We start from the raw sequence: 21,843 nt of genomic DNA, 5'->3' as shown, positions 1-21,843 counted from the left end.
TATTTAGAGCTACATCCTTCAAGCACTGTGTAGAAGTAACTCAAGAATCCTGCCCAAAGACCAGCTTGAGTTTGGTATAAAAAAGCTGAAGATGAAGAAACTTCAGTCAACGGTATGCACCTGACGTGTTGCAGACATCTAGTCTGTTCAGATAAGCTCCCTCTATCTCATTGCTCTTCCAGCCTCACTAACTTCATTTTTAAATAATCCGGGAGAAATTTCCTACACACAGAATGAGACAACAAAAAACTTCCTACTCTCCAATCTGCCTCTTAGGCAGCAAAGTGACTTGCCACTTTGTCAGGCAATAAAGTGACTTGTTTTGCATTTTAGTAAGTTAGAAATTGAAAAGGCAGAATTCTGACTTCTTGTTGTTGACTCATACTCTTTTCAGCAATAAAATCTCTTTATAACTACTTATTCGTTAAAATAATGTACCATGTTAATAATACAAGTATCTATTTAATTAATATGTGTATTAACACAGTTATCAGAAAGCAAAAGGCAGATTCAATTGCTTCTGGCACTAGCCTGAGGGGAATGGCAAGACAGCCTGGCTTCACTGCCTGATCCACATGAGCCAGAGCCCTGGGAGCCACGGGCTCTGCTTCCAGTGCTGCTGCCATTGAGGCAACCAGGGAAGATGTGGCACAACAAGCAGCAAATCCCTTCTCCAAGGCTTCTTTTCCTCACCATCTATATTCCAATTCAAAATAAATATTTTGTTTCTTAGTACAGACTCCCACGGAGAGCAGCGATAATGAGTGTGCTTCCAAGCTTCTCCTCTTCCCTGTATTTCCAGCAACACAAGCAGATTGGTGTGGGCTCTTGAGGCACCAATGTTCAAAATGGGTTTACACAGCTCAGGAACATTGAGCAGGCTTTGATAAAACACTAGGACTGTGTATTTCTACAGTGCTACCACAATAACTGGAGACCCATTCACTGATAATAATGAGTATTCAGAATAACCTTGACCACACATATGGGAAGCAGATGTTTTACAATCCCTTCTCTGACATGTGAAACAGTCCTTACTACATGCAACCGAGATCACAATCTGCACAGCAACAAATGTATACTTTAAATACTTAGGATATCAGAGAACAGTGTCAGCATATCTTCCTCTGTCAATATCTGGGCAGTAGCTTTCAGGGCTAAACCAGAAACCATGTGCATTGGCTAGACCGAGGGACCAACTCATGAAAACAGTTCTACTACAGAAAAGCAAAAACCTGAAACCTGTCTGAAACAAGTCTGAAAGCCTGAAACAAGTCTGACAATGTAATTATATAAACAAAAGGACTAAGTAAAAAAATACCTTATTATACACAACTGAAAATAAGAAACATCAAAAAGTCTGTACAGCAGCATGTTCCAGATACATTTTGCATTTCACCGTTGAACCCACTGTTTGCATAAAGAAAAGCACAGAAAGAGAAATGCATCCATGAAGCAAATAAGAAACTAAGCAAAAGAACACTTCTTAGCTGATCAAGACCATGAGAACATAAAAACATACAAGTGTCTGTACTGAAACATCCTGCTTGGCCATCCTAGGCCTAACAGTGGCCAATGAATGCTCAGTTAAAGAACTAAGAACACAGCAAGCAAATGCATAAGTTATTACGAGGCTTATATGCTTTAACCAGTACTGACAAAATAGCTGACAGAAGGCTATACCTGCCTACAGGTATTAGCCGGAGGACTGTTTTTTTAATTATGTTGTCATTTTTTTCCCTCTGACAAACTAACTGATTTTTAATTAAGATATCCTAAACTTAGTGTTGGAGACTTGTGCATTGGAGGACAACTGTTCCCAGAAACTGTCTCTTAATCTTGAGGAAAAAAAGTAGATAGGTATAGGAGCCAGGAAGGGAACCACAGACTCAAGGAAGTGAAATGTCAGGAAGAAGGGAAACATTGGAATTAAAAAAAAAAAAAAAAAAAAAAAAAAAAGTAGAAATTATTAAATCTCAGAGACAATCTCCAATCCATTGCAAGTTAAACTCTTACGCTAAAATATTCCATTGGCATTTTACAAATATACCTAGGATAAACTAATTGATAAAATGCTAAATTCCAACTCAGAAAAACTGGTCTCCTGACCAATGGCTGAAGCAATTCCTAAACATTACTGTATAAATTCTATCTCAACGTGTGTGCTTGAAGTTGATACAGACCGGGGCATATCACAATTTTTATGCAGCAGTGACACACAATTCACTTCACTGCTGCCAACAATTGCTGGAGTGTTATACTGTTTTTCAATATAACAGTGTGAGAATTCACTCACATTCATTTAAGACAGAAGGACACTCATTTTGGCAAAAGATCCACCGAGATTTCTGGTGTGACTATTTCTAAAATCAGTTTCACAAAATAAACAGACTTATTCATGAAATCTGCTAGTTCCTTATGTTCTGGAAGAATACTGGAAAACACCGCCAATTGGATATTTCAGGCGTCTCATCTTCAGCCTCTGAGAAAGCTAAATGTCCTTTTATAAGATGCCATTGGTAGAAATTGCCACTTGTGAGATGTCATCATCTTTAGTATGTTTTACTGGAAACTTGCTTAGAGGCAATGAGCAGGAAATTTGACATTACTTTCAACATAATTCTCCATAATTATTTCTAAATCATAGTATAAAAATATTTTTCCACTCCATGATTTATGCAGCCTGTACTCTTATACATTCTGCAATGACTCAAAATTTCAGCAAGCTCTCGGAACATTATTGCATTCTTGTTCAACTTCTTACGCGCAGTGGAAGCTTGTGGGCCACACATTCCAGGACTATCTGTTGTATCCCATTAAGAAGTATTGAGTCAAATCATGTGTGAAATCACCATATACAAGATAAGTTTCCTAAGTATCTCTGCAAAGGTTTTCTGGACTAAAGTAGATTGAGTTTATTAATAGCTGAAGATCCTTGTGTTTTATTATAATGACAATATCTGATTTCATTCACAAGAAACTTTTCCTTATTTTCAAAGTATTTTACCCTCTCATCAAGACATCAAGACCTTTACCCTCAAGACATCAGTCTCTGTCTCTCACTGGGTCATAATTTGAAACAAATAACTTTGTACTTCTTACCATGTTTATACAGCACCTCATACAGCAGCACTTCACTGGGTAAGGACTTCTTGTTCTTCTAATACTTGCTTTGCCTTTGCTTTCTTGGATGGAGGTATCACAACACACTCTTAGTAGAACAGATGTTTTTGCTGTTTGGGCTCCTGGCGACACAAAATCAGGTTAGCATCTGTGAACAAGAGGCGCTGCTGGAGCACCAGGCCTCATGAGACAAGACCTGCAGCAAACCAGAAGCTTGACCAAAACAACATGTCAAAGTCATGATCTGTAATTAAGCACTTAAGACCAAGATGCTGTGTGAATATAAAATCATAGTGGCAAAAACGTGTAACAGGATACGTCTTTGCAAAGACGTTTGTTTGCACATAGGGTAAAGCACTTAATAGGAACTAGGTTAAGGAACAGAGGCTGCAGTGGAATAACAGGTCTCAGAGATGCTGCGAGATAAGCAATCTCTACCCAGGATGAACCAGAAAATTGAAGGGGAATTTGGGGGACCTTTGGGCAACACCAGCACTACCTAGGTAACCATAGCAGTAGCAAAGCCCAAATTGCCTTGCTAACAGTATCAAACCCACTAAATTACAGATGTAGCAAAATCAAGAAACAAGGGGAAAAAAATAGGGGCAGGTTATTTATCTGGGAGGAGGTTTGTCAGAAAAGGGGAACATGGTGAAACAGAGACAGAAAACAGAAATCTACAAAATTAGTAAACAGCAGTAGATTTCCAACAGCAGGAGTGCAGATCCCTAGGGGCTGCCTCAGGGCTGACCTGCAGATCCAAGCCCACCAGGATGCTGGAGGGATTCCTCTTGGACAACCCACAGGACTTGCCCTCAGGTCGATGTCCAAAACACTTGGTGTGAGAGGTCAGCGTGAGGAGGGGCAGTCGTACCCTAATAACAAGCACAGTTCAGTTGCTTAGAGAGACATGACAGACCTGGAATTCAGCTGTGTGCAACTCATAAGCCTGAAGAATGATAAAACCTAACGTAGTAAGCATCAGAGCAGTGTGAGGAATCACAGTACTGTAAATTAACAATAGCGATGTGATTATTAGTTTATTTAGCTGATTTATTAGACTATTAATATTGTGTTGGTTCATCAGTAAAGCTCATCTCAAGCCTGCAAAGGAATGGAAGAAAGCAGCGCATTGAGTTAACAGCTGGCATCTCACCCATGGCTGTATTTGGGGATTACTTTTATTACTCTCACCAGACCTTAAACATTTACGACTTTGGGGGTGAGTTTTACCACTGGTTTCACAAGATTTTCCCAGAGAAAAGGGAAACTTATTTCTTTTTAGCTTAGCTGACCAAACACCTATTTAGAACCTCATTATTCGAAAGACAGTTTGCTTTAACTTCACCCAAACTCCATCCTGCCTGACGTGGCCTCTAAACCCACTCTGAACACCAATAAACGGATACCGAGCTCCAAGTTCGGGGCCCAGATCCTAAACGCTGGCGCTGGGCCAGGCCCGCGGGCTCTCAGGCGCCCTGCGCGGGGGGCTCCGCGCCGCCCTCCCGCCCCGCTCCTCTCCTCGAGTCCCCCCATCGCGGCCCTCCGCGAAGCGCAGGGAAGCGCAGGAGAGCGCAGGGGAGCGCAGGGGAGCGCAGAGCAGCGCAGGGGAGCGCGGCGGAGCGGGCGGAGGCGCCGCGGCCCGCGGGGGCGGTGAGGGGCGGTGCGAGGCGCCCATGGCAACGGGGCGCGCGCCGCCTCCTCGCCGCCGCCGCCATGATGATGCTGGGCCGCGGGCTGGACGCCAGGTAACGGCGGCGCCGAGGCGGGCCGGGCCCGGTCCCCGGTGCCCGTTGCGGGTCTGCGCGGGGCCCAGCGGTGGGAGGAGGCCGGGCCCCGCCGCGCCGCCCCGGAGCCCGGCGGCTGCCGGAGGCCCCGGCCTTGGAGCGCCCCGGCGCAGCGGCCGCGAAACTTCTCCAGGCGCGGGGGGCTCCGGGGGAAGCGGGTTTTCCTGTCGGGAAGACCCCGCTGCCAGCCAAGGAGGTGGGAAGGGAGACGGGCCCGTGGCTGGAGGCTCCGGTTAGCGCAGGGAAATTGCTTCAACACCTCGTAGTTCCCCACTTCTCTTGTCGTGTCTGACCTGGGCAAGGGGTCCGTGAGTCAGGCGTGCCCTGGAGAGCTGAATAACTTGGCTGAGAGACTTTCTTTCTCTCTTTTTTTCTCTCTTTCTTTCTTTTTCGCCTCACCCTCTTCTTGGAAAGACCAAAACTGCTGAGTCGTCTCCTTGGACCACTTGCGATGAGGTGGCATAACTGGTCTTGGTCCACGGTAGAACTTTTCCCTGAAGTGTTTTCGTGGAGGGTTTTTATTCCCCTGGCTTGACGCAGCAGTACTAAAGTTCTTCCAGTGCTTCTGATTTTTGTCTGTTACAAGATTAGTATTTAAACATTGGCCAGTACTTAGATCTCAGATAATTTGAAAATATTGAAAGCTTTTCTCCATATCTCCATTTCCCAGGGATCTTCACCCTCGGTAGTGCTGAATCAATGCAGTTAGATACCTGTACCCAACCTAAAGAAACTTTAGTGCCTTTACATATTTGGCCTCTACTGCCTGATTTTAATCTCTGCCTTCGATTGCCCCCAGGGAGAAGGAAGCTCTATGATCCAGCCTGATTTGAGACCTGGAGGCATTACCACAGTGTTAGTAATCACTAATAATGGCCATTGCTTAACCCTTGTAGGAAAATTTCTGAGGTGATTTTTGTGATTTGAGTTTTCCACTATTGAATTTTCTTTTTTTTTTAGCAAAATATAAATGCTACTTTCTATTTTTTTCCTTAGTTCATCACTAAACACAAATTATGTCAGTTTGTTAAAACACTGTCTTTTTAAGAATAGATTTCTGATTTACATTGAAATGAGATGTTCCAAATCAGTTATAAATTTTCCGTGGTGTGATCATACAGGTTTTTTTACTCTGTACATGGTTCCCATCTTAATTTTCATTTATTTTTCTTTGATATCTAGGGACAATCAGACTAGACAAATACGAGATGCTGTTTCAAATGTGGAAAAACATTTTGGAGAACTGTGCCAAATATTTGCTGGATATGTACGTAAAACTGCCAGACTACGAGACAAAGCAGATCTTCTAGTAAATGAAATATATGCATATGCTGCTACGGAGACACCAAACTTAAAAGTTGGACTGAAAAACTTTGCAGATGAATTTTCCAGACTTCAGGATTATCGCCAGGCTGAGGTACAAGATTAAAGCTGTACATGTTGTGTTTGCCAACAGAACTTCTCAGTTACTCATCTGTGATTAAGAGGGTGATTAAAGTTTTATATACACTGTACAAGAGTATATAAAAATATACTCTTCAATCTTAAGAGAATGCAGTTTTAACTATATTAGTGGTACAGTGAGATAGGCTCCCAAAGCGTTCATAGTTTACTCTGCTAAAAACTTCAGTACTGTTGAGTTGAGCGATGCTGTTTATGTGAATGCTGACAGAATTTGAGACAGCAAGCCTCTTGCAGAGCAAAAAAGAGAACTCTAGATTTTTGGATTATGATTTATGGTTAAAAAAAAAAACACTCATTTTATGATTTGTCTGGCAGTAACTAAGCTGAAAATCAGGCATTTTCCTTTTGTTGAATCTGTTACTGGAAAAGCATGGAAGAAAATACTGATGGGAATCCCTCCCTGGGCTCTTTGACAGGCAGCCTGCAGTGCTGTCGGGAGCGCTGGCGGCTTCTGTAAGGCTGCATCTCAACAGTTATTTATCTAGGTCACCTCAAAGTACATGCTCAATTGTGACCCTAGAGCCTAATTCCTGCTAGATTAGTGAGAACACAAACACAGGTCTTTATGCCAGCTGTAGATCTGTGTGTGGGTCCATCCAAATTGTAACTTATGAATCAGAATTTTTAATGTTGAAGGGTTTTTTTTGTTTGTTTGTTTTAGTGTACTTTTTAGTGTAACAAATACTCAAAACAGTTTTTGGAGTACTTTTTCTTTTGGTAGGGAAGAGAAAACATCGTGCATGGTTTTGAGAAGCTAAGAAGCATTATATGTTTTAAAAAAAAAGACTAAAGTATTTGACATTCTTGATTTTTTCAAATAGGATTTTTTTAAAGGAAATGTTTTAAATCATCTTTATGGATTAATAAAGGAGAAAAAAACACCCTTTAAAGGAAGTTAATCTATCTAAAAGTTAATCTGATCTATCTAATCTTCCTTACTAAGTAGAACATTCTGAAAACACAAAAATAAACATGGATCTTTCACTGTGTGTTTAGGGCCAGATTTGTAAAAACTAGTAAGAAATCCAAAGATGTGGATTGTGGAATTTCCATAGGATTTCATGTACCAGACTCACACTGCTCATTAATTTTCTATTAATTTAATAGTAATTTATCTTATATTAATAGAGTAAATTTATGGCATAATATGCAGGTGAAATCATACTGTGTGATATCTTGCTCCTTCTTTACTTTTAAACTATGAATCTGTAATTTCAAGAGAACTGAAACAAAAATTCAGATGTACTCATTCTTGAGAACATTCACATGTTTAATGTAACTTGTAGGCATCTGTAGTGTTTTCAGTACCTCCACTTCTTTTTTCATTAGCCTTAGGAACAAAAGGGTTACATTTCTTACAGCATAGTTTACAGCAAAGATTATTCAGACTATAATGTTTAAAGTTTAAAGCAAAACCTCTTATTTTCAACTTTTTAGAATAGAAATCTGTGGGCACTTGAGATATATTGTTGATTTTATTTAGTACTCTGTCATTAAAATTCCCATTTTTGTTTTCTCCTTGTTGTGAAATGAGAGGAATTCTTCTAAAAATAAATTTTAGTTCCCCAAAATACAAATGACTTACCGATTCTGTCTGTTGTTCATTTGTTTTTTGGCAGTACTTCCTAACCCTCTATTCCCACAGGTCTCTGTGTCTATGCAGCAGAAGTAGAGATGACTTTAATGACCTTGTGATTTCTTTTGTAGGTTGAAAGGCTTGAAGCCAAAGTTGTCGAACCTTTGAAAAGTTATGGGACCATAGTAAAACTTAAAAGAGTAAGTTAAATGTGTACTTTCTCACAGAGTGTATAGTGGTCAGTTAAAAAATTAAATTTTGCAGGAAAATTAGTTGTGATTTTCTTTAGTGCAGTAATAAATGTAACTAACATTTATATAAAAATGCATCCAAACTGGAGCGTGACACATATTGGAGGAAATAGTTTTGATGTGAAGACGAGAATATTCAGACCGTAGGAGCACAAAAAAGCACTTTAAAATAGTGTGTTGTGGATAATGTAAAACATTCTGGATAGTACAAATTCAGGTGATTTTTTAGTATCTTTAGTCTTCTTGTTTTTCTGGCGTGACAGATAAATTGCCACTATTCTTTCTATCCTTTCTGGAAGAAAGGAATTCTTAATATTCTTTCTAGAGGAAATTATGGTTTGAAATGTCTGCTCAGTCATGCCTCAAATTTGTTTAAACTTATTCCTTTGTGTATTTATACTTGTCCTAAAGTACTGCCCCTTTTCAATAGGAGCAATCAAAATCAATGCCTTCTCACATACCTGGAGCTTATCTGATGGCAAATTTAAGAGCTTGGGTAGATCAAATGTTTACAAAATGCAATTTAATAATATGATCAAGAGTTTGTTCATTGTGTGCGAACAGATTCATCTTTTCCATCTACATCATTATTATGTAAATACATTTGTTCCAAATGTATTTAAACTCTTTATTACCTACGAACGTTTCAGTCATGGATTTTCTCTAATGTCTTAAGAATTGTGTGCTGTTTTTCTGTCCTTTATAACTTCTATTTTTTACTGACTGCTGGATTTTCTTTAACTGATATGTCGCTATTCAGTTCTAAATGTTACCTTTATTCCATTGCTAAGACTGTCATTGCTGCCCAGTTAGCAGTTTTGAAGTTTCAGATTTTAACCGTCTAGTGCACTTTTCAAGAAAAGTCTTTGTTTTTTTTTTCCTCACACTTTAAAGTACAGTGTGTGATACAAAGATTTTTGCAAGGTAATAAACTCTTTAAGCCCCCATTGACTTCACTTCGTCAAAAGATCATCTAACAGTCAATAGTTTTAGGTCAATAAAATCTGGTTTTGTTTAAAGCATGTTCTGTTTGTTTTCTAGGTAATCATATATAAAGAAAAGTGTATTTCATACTATCCTAGATTTCAAATATGTCCAAAACATTTTATTTCCAGGATGATCTTAAAGCAACTTTAACAGCCAAGAATCGAGAAGCCAAGCAGCTATCACAACTGGAAAAGACGCGGCAGCGGAATCCATCAGATCGGCACATTATCGTATCCTCTAGTGACTATAAAAATATATTTTTTAATTTCTCAGGAATTAAAAGTATGGTGTTGAAGAAGCAATATGAAAGGAATATTCTTTTCTATGTTGATTTTTTATCTAAGTATATTACGCTCTCACAGGGTTTGTGATAATGATTATAGCCTATAATAGCTGCTTTATTACCTACTCCTTTCTGACTGAAAATAATATGAAGTATCTGATCTGTATTTGAAAGAGAGGTAGGCGTAAATTGCATCTAGCATATTAGATGTTTTTGAAAAAAAAATCTAATCAGACACTTCCTTTTTTTATTATTCCTGCAGAATTTTTGTTTTGTTGTTTTTCTTTCTGTCATTTTGGTTGTTCTTCCCTGTACCTAGATGGGGTTTGAGTTTCTTCCAACTGTGCGAGAAGTGTGATAGGACAAGTTGCAAGTCTGTCAGCAGAATATTCCACCAGACTGCTCTTACTCTCCAAAGACCCATGACTTTCCATAGTATGTTATTCTGTATCACAAGGGAAAAATGATTGAATGAAACAATCAGAATCTAGAAAATGTCAGAAGAGGTCATCAGGGCAGTGTTAGTTTAGACCCTTTTGCACCAATATATTATGATAGAGCAGTTAAGTTATTGTGTGCTGGTGTGTTTTTGATGTTTTGTTTGTTTGTTAGTTTTGTTTTTTCTTGCATTCTGGAGTTGGATGAGGATTGTGTTGTGAAGCAACCCACTTTGAAGTATCAACTTCATTTCAGAAGTGAGAAGCAATGCAGTGTTTGGACATGGAGCTTCACAAACAGACAAAATCACTAAATGGCTGTGGTGATCAAGTGTCAAGTCTGGTTTTGGCTCTGCTAGAGAGTTCCTGCTGTAATAATATTCAAATCAGTTAAATCAAGGGATAATTAATTAGTGTTCGCCATGTAATGAAGACACACAGATAATCAGCCTTAGGGTTGGAACCGGAGCTGTGATGCAGAGTGCTCCCTCCTTAGACTCAAAAGAGTAAATAGTAACACTAAGCTATTCTCCATGAAGGGGCCTTGCACTTCCCTCCTGCCACAGTCATTCCCAGTTGATTTCACAGATATATTGCTGACACCTGGGTTTTTTTTTTTCATGTTTTTGTTTTTTTTTTCTCTTGTTCCTTTGCTAAGCTACTCCTAAGTATTCTTCCATAGCATACCTTCTTGGAACATCTATATTTTCTGTACTCCTTTTTTTCGCCTGAAAAGTTACTAAGTCTCAGTCTGAGTCTACTTTCACATATGCCTGAAGGCACCACATGGTATATGCTTGTATTGTAAGGTGACCAGAACGCAGTGCAAGAGGGAATGCAAGTGTATAGGGAGCAGGAACCCAGTGTGTAACTTTGTTAGGCTTCCCTGGGCCAGGAAGAAATTAGGCACCCTTTGCATTGGTATAGAAAGGAACACTTCAGTAGTTACTTTTATGACAGATCTTATGGTAAAGAAAATCTGCTGGGAGGTGGCAAAGATGCGTTTAAGCATTCGTAGGTTGAACAGAGGTCACGTTTCTTTTGGGCATAGCCTCTTGTCCCTGTCTTTGCTGATGATACTTGTGGTGTCCACTCCAACCTTTATGGCTACTCAGCTTCCCTTACGCATCGCCTGGGTCCCAACTAAAGTAACAGCTGTTAGATGCAAAATAGTGGACGCAGGCTTAATTCCTCCACCTGCCCCCATTCCCAGCAATGGAATATTTATCTGAGCTAGGCTGGATTGTGTTCATTTGTTCCTGAACAATGCACGTGGCCAAGCTTTTTAGGTCTGAGAGAGGCTGGATCACGTTCATGGATAACGGCATAGCAGTTAGGCTCCCACTTGGTTCTGTTGTTCTTGCGCAAGTGGGACATATCAGCAATTAGCAATTTTGGCCATATTTAGCAAAAGATCTGTACTTGCGCATTTCAGGTCAAAAACAGAAAGTTTCAGACACCTTAATAATAGCAGCTTCTAAATATACAGAAATTTTCAGATATCTGAAGTAAATACTTACAATATGTTAACAGATGTGGAAATAGCTGTTTTGATAATGAATATTGATTGCCATTTTGCCATTTTTCCTTTACGTATATTTTCAGTCACAGGTGGGTATTTCAGAAGAGAAAACATCTTTAACATCTTTAGTTTCAAACTGCTCTTCTGCAAACTGTTCGAGTTCTGCAAGTTTAAACATTTCACTCTACAGCAAACAACATTCCTTTCCCAAAGCATCAGCATGAAAAATATGCCCAGTCTATTTAAGATGAATCAAGAAGATACATTTCATTATTACAGAAATACTGCACATTATTTGCATGTGTAATGACTGCTTATGCATAACAGCTGCTTTCATTTAAAAAGAGCAAATGATTGTTATAATTGAGAATGCACAAAATGCTCTGTTTTAGTCTGTTTCCCTCCTTTCTTTGGGGAAAAATCAAGAAAGGGAAATGAACCAAATTTAATACTTAATATCCCAACCACTTTTGTCTATTCAGAATTGTGTCTGTTCAAACTTTAAACTTCTTTTGTAAGGAGATTAGGTTTCAAGTTGATAATCCTGTAATAGAAGGTTAACAGATATTTACCAAAGAAAAAGGAACTACAGAGCAGTACGTGTTATGCACTAGGTTCCAAGAGATGTCACTAAAAAATAGCTTGTGGGAACCGGGCCCCTGGTGCAGCTTCCCTGCCAGAGCATCTGTAAGGAAGTTTCTTTCCAAGCTGAAGTGTTGGATAAATAGGGAGAATCCAACATCTTGATCACAGAATACAATTGCTTGATGCAGACACCATTTTCAAATTCCTAAATGGAATAGATTCCTGAAAGAACCTGCTAACAGAGCCTGTAAGTAAAGACTGCTTTGGCTAATCGAGATTCACTGGTATTTTATGGATAGTACTTAATACCTAAATGTTGCAGTCTACAAGTGTGAACTCTTACGTTGTGAGAAAACACAAGTTACTAACCAAAATATCTTCAAGATCAGGTAAGTGTCAGGGATGCCTTAGTGGAATTAGCAGATGAGCACTGCAGAAAATGGAACCTTCTGTATTGGCTGGAGCTAGTAAATTTTCCTGTTTTATGTTGAAGACATAATATAGAAGGCAATTTTGTTTATTAAGCTGCAACCATACGTACAGGTAGAGTAACCCAGATGTTTTGAAACCTCGTATTTAAAGGTTTCCATTGCAATTATAACATAACTTTGTATGTATCAAATACAGGACTGATTTCACCTTTGTGTTGTTTTATCAGGCTGAAAGTGAATTGCAGAGAGCTTCACTGGATGCAACTCGAACAACTCGGCAATTAGAGGAAACCATTGATAATTTCGAGAAACAGAAAATAAAGGATATAAAAGTATGTGTGCTCCCATGTCAGTATATAACATCTTGCATCTTAAAATTACTATGGTTACTCTTTGGCAAGATTGCCACAACCTAACATTTGGTTAAGTCTGTGAATGCCACATGATTTTATTTACAGGTATTTCATAATCAAATATTTTGCAATTGCATGCAATTACAAAATGAATTATTTTTCCAGTTTCATTGGCTTCAAGATTTTCCTGAATTTGATTGTTTAACGTCTGAATGCAGTATCCAACAGTTTCTGTGTTCTAGTTTGCTTTGTTAGTGCAATGATATCTGCCTTAAATCAGTAAAATCAACAGTAGTGATAAGTAACCAGTATAACAATCCATGCTGAGATTGGGTTAGGTTACTGGAGTTAAGTCTGACTAATGCAGTGTCAAATGTTTAGGAGCTGCTCAAGTCCCAAGGACTATGGCAATTGAGAAAGGTTTAAACTATGCAATCTCATGCTGAATACTTTTTATCTTTCAAAAAAGGAAAATAAATATTAAAAAAAAAAGTTTAGGGAAAAAAGAAAAACACAAACCCATCAGTATTTGATAGAACATCAATAAGATTGTGTGAGTTTAAGAGATACCATTGTAAAGGGAAGGAATATTACTATATTACTGTATTATATTTCATATAGAAATATAATTAGAAATATATAATAATAATTTAGAAATAATTATGTGTTTAAAGCTTATAGATCATTTATTCCAAATAAGGTAAAGGTTGCTATCAGTAAATAGATAGGCAGTAAATAGATTTTGCAAATAGATTTTGTGATCTCCTAAATGTGTCAACTTTGTTTTTCAAATGTGTACTTAAAATTTAGTATGAATTGATGACTAGACAGGTGAGATCCTAACCAGCATTTCATTTAATGTCACAAATTCAAGTCCATTTTTTTTTACTACAAAAATACTAGGTTTTGTGCAGTCATTTGTATCATAAAAACATCATTTAACATTTGAAGTAAAAATGTTCTTTACTGATTAAGAAAACCTTTGTTTTCTTTTGCTTTTAGAATATATTTTCTGAATTTATAACCATTGAAATGTTATTTCATGGGAAAGCTTTGGAGATTTATACTGCTGCCTACCAAAATATCCAGAATATTGATGAAAATGAAGATTTAGAGGTGAGAGTAATTAAACTATACTTTTTAATTTACATGCTGTATGAAGTTATTTTTCCCACACTCCTGAGCTATATATATATTAGGGAAAAAACAAAACAAAAAAAAAAACAGATGAATAGATCAAACTGTCATCTTACATTGAGCCCTTTTTGCACCATTCCAACAAGCAGCTTACGGGTCACACAGGTTTATAACTCATAGATTTTAAAAGTAGACAAAAACAGCAGTGACTATCTAATCTTTTGTACAAAATACAGATAAGAGACTTTTCCTAAATTAATTACTGTTCCAAGCCGAGTTCAATTACAGCTATTAAAGGGCATCTTCTAGGATCACTTCTGCAGTGAATCTTGCTGTAAAGATGCACAGCAAGAGAGAATCTTCTCATTAGTCTGATAACGTGTTCTAAAGGCTAATTGCTCCATTAAAAATGTGTATTTTCTTTTTAATCTCAATTTTGTTTTTCTTCATCTTTCACATATCGCTTACTAGGCTGCTGTTAGAGTTGAGACATTTGTTACCATTTCTTTAGACATGTTACAGTTTCAGCTTGTCTTCCAGTCACCTTTACTCTTGAGTTACAAATTGTACCTTAGACTTGCTATTATTTAAAAGGATACTGCGTGCATGCATTCAGTTTGTCAAGGAAATTGGTTCATTTCCAATATTTTGGCATTTTTTTTGTAAATTTTACCAGTACTAATTTTATTTTTTCTGTGACATTGACTAGGATGTCAGTGTTTAGTCATTGAAACATATGTAAACCCCCCATTCTTCAGTGATGGTCACATCTGAGACCCAGTAGTTTGTGGGGGGGTCGCTTGGAGAGGGGTTTGTTTGTTTGTTTTACTTCATTTAAACTGTGCCATGTCAATGTTGCGTTATTCTAGTTTCATAATTAAAGTATCAGTATCACTGAATCAAAAAAAAAAAAAAGCCTTCTAAGTAAATATTTTGGCTTTTGCAAACAAACTTATAATCTCACTTTACTTTGACGACATTTATTCCCCATAAACATACTGACTGGCCATAATTCCATCTTCCTTCAGTTTATTAAAAAGTTCTTGCCTCAGTAGTTCTGCTGGTTTCTGTATCGGGCTGCTAGTCCTGGAATTTACTGGATAATGGAAAGAATTAGTAAATACAATGAAGACTACATGTTCCCCCCTTCTAGGATTCTTCCCAAATTGAGCTGCACGTCTCTTGAGCATTTCAAATACAATCCTTGTGCTGCGACTGACAGGCCGGAGCAGTTCATCTCTCCCCAGCATGGAAGGCCTGCCGGGGGGTTATCATCTCTAGCTGGGCTTGGTATCTCTAGCTCAGCCTTAAACTCAGCTGCACATCTAGGCTAGGCCTGCCCCATCCCACACACAGTGTGTGCCCAGGCCCCAGGGAACCATGGCAGAATCCCACCTGCAAATCACTCCAGGAATTCTGCATCCCCTCATCTGAAGAATGTGTAGCTGCCCCACGTAAAGGTGTTGATAGGTGTGATGTGTTTTGGGGTGAGCAGGGATGTTATTTTTGCTAAAAGTGATTCCAAGTGGTCCATCCAAACTACTGTTGATACATTATTTCTACAGCAGTGTTTTGTTACGATTGTCCATTGCTGCATTTTTGTTAGAGAGCTTTAGTCTTGTGGACTGTTAGGTTGCAAGCTGTAGCATTGCACCAAAATCCCAGTTTTCTTCATCTGAACAGGTTTTTCGGAGCTCGCTCTATCCACCAGACTATCAGTCTCGCTTAGACATCGTTCGTGCAAATTCAAAGTCCCCCTTGCAAAGAACTGGTTCCTCGAAATCCTCACTGAGGATGCTACAGGTAAGACAGAAACATTAAATGCTTTAAGAATATCTTAAGCAGATGTAATGCCAATGTTAGCGTGCACAAGTCCACTATCTTTAGGCATCATTAGACAGGTACAAGAGGTAAAGGGACTTCCAAGCCTATAAAGATCCTATTAAGCTTTTAATAATGCAGACTCCTTTCCTAGTGGCGGTGTTTAGATTTGAAGACTGCCATTTCCAGTGATGTAGTTTCCTTCAGTAACAAACCATGGGTTTTTGCACAGCAGATGAACACTAGGACTTCTTAGAAGGAAATTACATTCTTTAACCTTGACATAGCCTTACTCACAGGAACCACCAGCTACCCAGCTCAGACCAGAAATACTATCTGTGTATTTAAGTGCATGAAGACAAACTTTGAATTTGAGTAAGATGCACAATCGGACAAGTACGTTTCAGGTTCAAGTACTGGCTTCTTTAATTGTAACTAATTGAGAATGTGCTAGTCGCTAAAAATCTAGAAATATCCAATTTCAGTTAAATTACACCAAATTGTTATTGTTTGGGTTTTTTTTTGTTTGTTTGTTTGTTTTTTTGGTGAAAGAACAAAACCGATAAACAAAAGGCTAATAAACACCCCCTAAAGTGAAGATCTATGCACTAAGATGTTCTGAGTTACGGCACCTTGTTCTATGAAATCACAGTAAAGGGCAGCGTGAGGTCCAAATCCAAATAATGAAACTGTAGTGAGCCCCTTATTCAAAACCAGGTCTTTCCTTCTCAGAACATTAACAAAACTCTGATAACACATGCAAGCCTTTCTCAGGAGGGCTGAGGTGGAATCACTGTGCTACAAAATGGCAGGACACTTATTATTTCCTAAAGTACTAAGTGCAGTATTCCAAGAACATAAAAGGGTTTTTTATTTAGATTAAAAAGTCCTTAAAACCACACCTGCCTCAATTATAAATCATTTTTCATATGTGAGATGCCTAGTGATTTTCTTTTAGGCTTTTTCTTTAAGCCAGACAGTGAAACTTACCATAAAAATCAAATTTGGCTACCTGAAAGGTAGTCAAGAGACAGTTTCCTTGTCTTCAGGCAATACATCTGAGGTAAATCCAGGACAGCTACTGGGAAGTGTCCAGTTTCTTTGCTCTAAAGTGTATGTTGCAATTCTGCATGCCAGGAATGTATAAATTCCAAAAAAGCTCAGTTCTTTAGAAAGTCCCTTTCGGAAATAGGTACCTGCCTACATCACAGTGTAGAATGCCAGGTCAGTCCTAGGTAGCCTGTTGCAGTTGATTTAAAAGAAGAAAAAAAGACACTCAGACAGGTTACCTCTGAAAAAGCAACTTTATCAGTTCTGTCACTCAAGGAACTAACTGAGATTAATGATGCTCCACCTGTTAGGGCTGACAGAAGTAAGAGACTACATGGAAAGAGGTGATTTTTCTGCCTCATTTGTGCAGCAGGGTAGTGATCCACTGAGTAGCAGTGCACAATATTGCTGTTAGCTATTTGATCACCAGAGAAGGCAGTTTATTACCTGCTTTAAGAACACCCTGTAGCACTGTAGAATAGTATTAAGGATAGTAGTATCTTTAAATTTCTCTGAGGCACCACAGATATCTGTATTTTTGGACACTGTACAAAAAAAAAAGGGGGGGGGGAATCTGAATGATATGACACTGAAATTTCTTCCAGAGGTGGCAGAGAATTCCATTTTGGATAATTTACAGGTTTGTTATACTTGTCTCCTAGGCCTGTCTTTTGGCTAAAGAACCGTTATGTTGAGCAAACCTACAAGTGACTTGTATCATCACATCTTACGTGGATCTTTCAGTTCCAAAGTTTTCACTTCAGTCTGGTTTTGTGCTACATAATTTCCTACTGACTGTAATGCAGTAGTGTTGGACTTTCAGTTTAAAGCAGTTAAGAGCTGGAATGTGCAAACACCACTTTCAGACAACAAAATTACATACTTTTCATATTTTTACATTGGTCTTCAAACACTTCTATCCTGAATTTTTTCTCCCCCTTGACTTTCATAGTTGGTCAGTTTTCAGCTCCCACTCAGAGCAGCTGCTGAAACTGAGATGCCAGTTCCTCTGCCATACCTGCCAGGGATTTTGTGCTTTAAACATAAATTTTACAGATACTTAATTTTACACAAATGAGGAAAATCTATGCAAGTTTTCATAACAATCCCTAGCAAAGCCCTACATTCTGTGTTTTACAAACTTGACAATTTCTTTGGCACTTCCTTGTACTGATTCAGATTGGTGCAGTGCATTTAGCCAGAACTACAGTAGAGGACAGCTGCAGTTTTTTATTTTTTCTTTTTTCTTCTTCTTTTTTTTTAACAGGCACATTAGATCAAGGCAAACTACAGTTTTTTATCCACATGCAGTTTTTATAGCCACTAGTTCTGTGCTTGCCCTTCGAGGACAGCAAAGCCCTCGAGCAGGCAGGCTGGATCTGCACAGCCGGGTTTTCCAGCACTGCTCCCTGGGGAGGGCGGCTGCAGACAGACAGAGGGACTCGCCGCACGTCCCTCCACGTGGCTGAAAGAGCCAGATTTCCGTCCATCCTGGAGAAAAACACAGCTGAACAGCCCGTGCAAGGGCAGGCTGCAAAGCTTAGAGAACTCTCATTAGAGATGGCACTATCTGCTTAAAATCGAATTATTTTTCAGCATTAAGTAATTTAAGTAAAGTATTGGTATACATGAGCTTTATGGCAAAGTAACAGGTATTTGGATACCAAGTTTCCTTTATTGCTTCCCTTACTTTGATCCACTTAAGAACTAAAGTTAAGTCATTTTACAGCCACCTCACTTTGACCTATGATAATATTCATTTAATCTACAGCTTGGTCACAGGTACTTTACTAGTGAGCAGAAAAAAACTTAAATCCCAAATAGCATCTCTTATTCTAGAGAAGAGGAATTTTTAATCAGAAATGTGATGGAAGTTCTACTTAAGAAATGCAGATGCTGTAACATAGAAAACACCTGGAATTTATCCTGTCACTTGAAGCGAAGCTCAGGCTCCATCTGCAGCATTCCCATTTCTCCGATTACGAATCAGTGTCGCTGTCTTTTCTCACGGAAGAATAAAGGATTGCTTTTTTAGGCACTTGGTCCAAAGTTAAACCGCTTTTATCCAATGATTAACTTCACTTTCCATTATGTTTAGAAACTTGTAACTAAGTTAGTATTTGCACCAGGTTCAACTCTCTGCATTGCCTGAGATCAAACTGCCTTTAAAAATGACAGCATCAATAACTAAGCACTTTTCTAGTTCCCCTGTTTAAAGTTTGCTTTATGTACATACACACAAGCTCTGTGTTTCTGTTCTACATAACAGGTACATGAACATTGTAAATTATGAAATTTCAAAGTCAGAGTTTAATAACCAGGTTTAAGGACTTTTAAAAGTAGGAAATTATAAAAAGAGACAAAATTTGCCTTCAGTACTAAAGCCTATAGAGATAAGCATATGTGAGAAAACCTAGGAATCATAACTGAAAATTTAGCAATTTCCTGAGCACACTGCAAATGCAACATTTGCAAACATGATATGCAGTCCAGCATTTCCTCTTTAAGTACCATTCCAAAGGGTCATATCCTTACCTCTGTAAAATTCTTTAAATGATAGAAAGAAAGGGACAGCTTTTTATTCCCCTCCCTTTTTTTAAGGCACAAAGAACTCCCTTTAATACTGACAGCCAAAGGAAATACTGTTCTGCAAGGCTGAGTTACAGCATTTTATTAGAATTGCTGCATTACGTAACACACAAGAAGTATGAATGTTATTAAACAATTTGTTACTTGTTATTTTTTGGTAATAGTTCCTTCTATTATTAGAGCTTCTAATAACTGCTGTAAGTGACAGTCACTTATTTGGATTGATGGAAAATCAGCCTTGAACTGAAAAGGTTTTAAACAGAAAACTAACCCCCAAAACAAATCTAAGCCTTAGATGTATGTTTTGTATCTGTATCTATGTACGTTGCTTTCATAACTTTTTGTGCTTTTTATATTTACAAACATTTATTTTCAGTGGAAAATAAAGCTTTGCTTAATTAACAACAATCATATTCACCTTTAATAGATACTCTGTAAAGTAAGAAAAAATATTTGAGTCAAATAGTGCTGGCACAAGAACAAATGGAGCAATAGGCCAAAAAGTAAGTGCAGAGTCACAAAATGATGACCAGCCTGGAAGCTAGTTTCAAGAAGTGTTAATTGAATGATATATCTGCAGTAAGAACTAACAGACCCTTTACTAGGAGAGAGGAGGGGAAAAAAGAAAGAAAATAGGAAGGCTGGATGGCTCCATCTGTGAGGTGAGAGGAAAGGCAGACAGCAGCCCCTTGTATGTAACATTTCATGAACTGAAAAAGCACCAAGGTACCATTCTGAAGGCAAGCACGGTTCACACACAAATCAGGAATCCCCTAGTAAAGTTTGTCTCATTTAAGCTGTCCTGCAGACAGCTTAATGTGGAGCCTGCTTCAAAGACAGTAGTACAGGATGCCTCGTTAGTAGCTAACCAGCCTCAAGGCCGGCAGTGCAGGTGTTCTTCAGCAAACAAGGAGCAAGAACAGCGGTACGGCTGCTGCGGGACGGAGGAGCTGAGGGGGCAGTCTCCGTGTAAGCCTGTAGCTTGCTGGTTTGTTCAGTGACTGCTTCACGTGCCTGTAGGCAAATACAGCATTGTACCCGGGACAGCACGGGATATAAGCTATAGCTGATGCTCAATAAAATGTCTTTGGCTCATTATACCGGAGGCCCTGCTCTCAACACGCCACAGCTTAGAGCAGCAGAGTGTTGGGTTTTTCATTCAACTGGAAAAGTTGGGTGTCTTCGAGATTATTCCCTGCTGCTCATCTCAGCCTGTCAGCTGAGCTGCCCACGCACAGAGCACCCGGCTCACGCAGTGTTGGTGCTTCACAAGAATGCAGTCAGTACGTAGTTTTCCCATGATATAACAGCTTTCAGAACTAGCTGCAGCTTTAAAAAATAATAATCATTTCTTTCATTTGCTGTCTTCTAGTCTATGCTAGAAGAAGAAACAGTATCTGGATAAACACTACCCCATTCTCGCCCTCCCCCCTCCTCAAAAATATATATATACACACATATATAGGAACAACCTACAAGTCCTTAGATTTTGAATGAACACAAAAAAGTTTTCCTTCCAGCCAAACAAGCATACTTGACTTACGTTTTTTTTTTTTGTTTTAGCCGATTTCCAACAGTCGACTAAGAAAAGATGAAGAGGAGGAGGAAGATGAAGAAGAGGAAGATGAGGAAGAAGAATTAGATGCTACTAAGGAAGAGAGATGATATAAAAAAAAAGATTTAGAACAGTTTTAATTGATGGGGGTAAAAAAAGAAAAAAAAATCACCTTGTATGTATTAATGAGAATTTTCCCTGGGGTTGTAGTTTTAAAATTCCAACGGATGAAAAAAAAAAAAATAGTATTAATAGTACACTGTGTTCTACAGACCACAAATGATCAGTTTTGAAGAGTGGAAATAAATCTGCTGAAAACGGACAATTTTCAGTAGACAGAAAATGAAACATTTAACTAGAATTCTGTGTTAGATTTGCATAGGTGTTATATTGCAGTCACGTTTACACCAACTTTCATGATGAGCAGCGTCCCAAACGCGCACTACGCTGCCAGGCAGTGAGGAATGTGCGAGCGCGCTCGTCACTTGGCCAACACGTTACAAAACACACACTCCTGGGTTGCCTTCTGGCTGTACCTGCCACAGTGGCTGTTCTGCATCTGAAAGGAACCGCGACAGACACGAAACCAATTCCAGCATCGGTCCCGCTACATCCTGTTGCCTGCCGTGGTTCACAGAAGGCAGCGGGTGCGAGTTGTTTTCTCTCTCATTTTCCTCAGGCTTCCTCAGAGCTGGTTTTTAATTGATTCGTTTACATGTACAGAATGAAGCATTAACACAAATGTAAAGGTCTGGTGCAACATCTACTTTTCATACTGCTTTGCTTTTGAATAAAAGTGCCTTCATAATAAAATTAATTTTACTAATTGACATTTTATGTAAGTTGAAGGTTACATATTTGTCTAAATTGCTTGATTCAGTTACCTATTCTA

The 21,843-nt window shown here is 38.6% G+C and overlaps 1 protein-coding gene across 1 annotated transcript; it reads left to right on the top strand.

Moving 5' to 3' along the window:
- Positions 1-4,820: 4,820 nt before the first annotated feature.
- Positions 4,821-21,061, top strand: CIBAR1 (CBY1 interacting BAR domain containing 1). The gene is made up of 9 exons (XM_088533598.1): positions 4,821-4,871; positions 6,093-6,327; positions 8,082-8,150; positions 9,317-9,418; positions 11,514-11,519; positions 12,674-12,778; positions 13,802-13,915; positions 15,620-15,739; positions 20,960-21,061. Exons 1-9 carry the CDS (start codon positions 4,840-4,842, stop codon positions 21,059-21,061), a joined length of 885 nt encoding a protein of 294 aa, XP_088389724.1. The 5' UTR covers positions 4,821-4,839.
- The last annotated feature ends 782 nt before the right edge of the window (positions 21,062-21,843 follow it).

This window comes from Tinamus guttatus, unplaced genomic scaffold, assembly GCF_059628265.1.
Source record: "Tinamus guttatus ecotype Peru unplaced genomic scaffold, ASM5962826v1 Tinamus_guttatus_pri_ptg000510l, whole genome shotgun sequence".
Lineage (NCBI taxonomy): Eukaryota > Metazoa > Chordata > Aves > Tinamiformes > Tinamidae > Tinamus > Tinamus guttatus.
The sequence above is the reverse complement of the archived record's forward strand: the minus strand, read 5'-3'. Positions and strand labels throughout refer to the sequence as shown.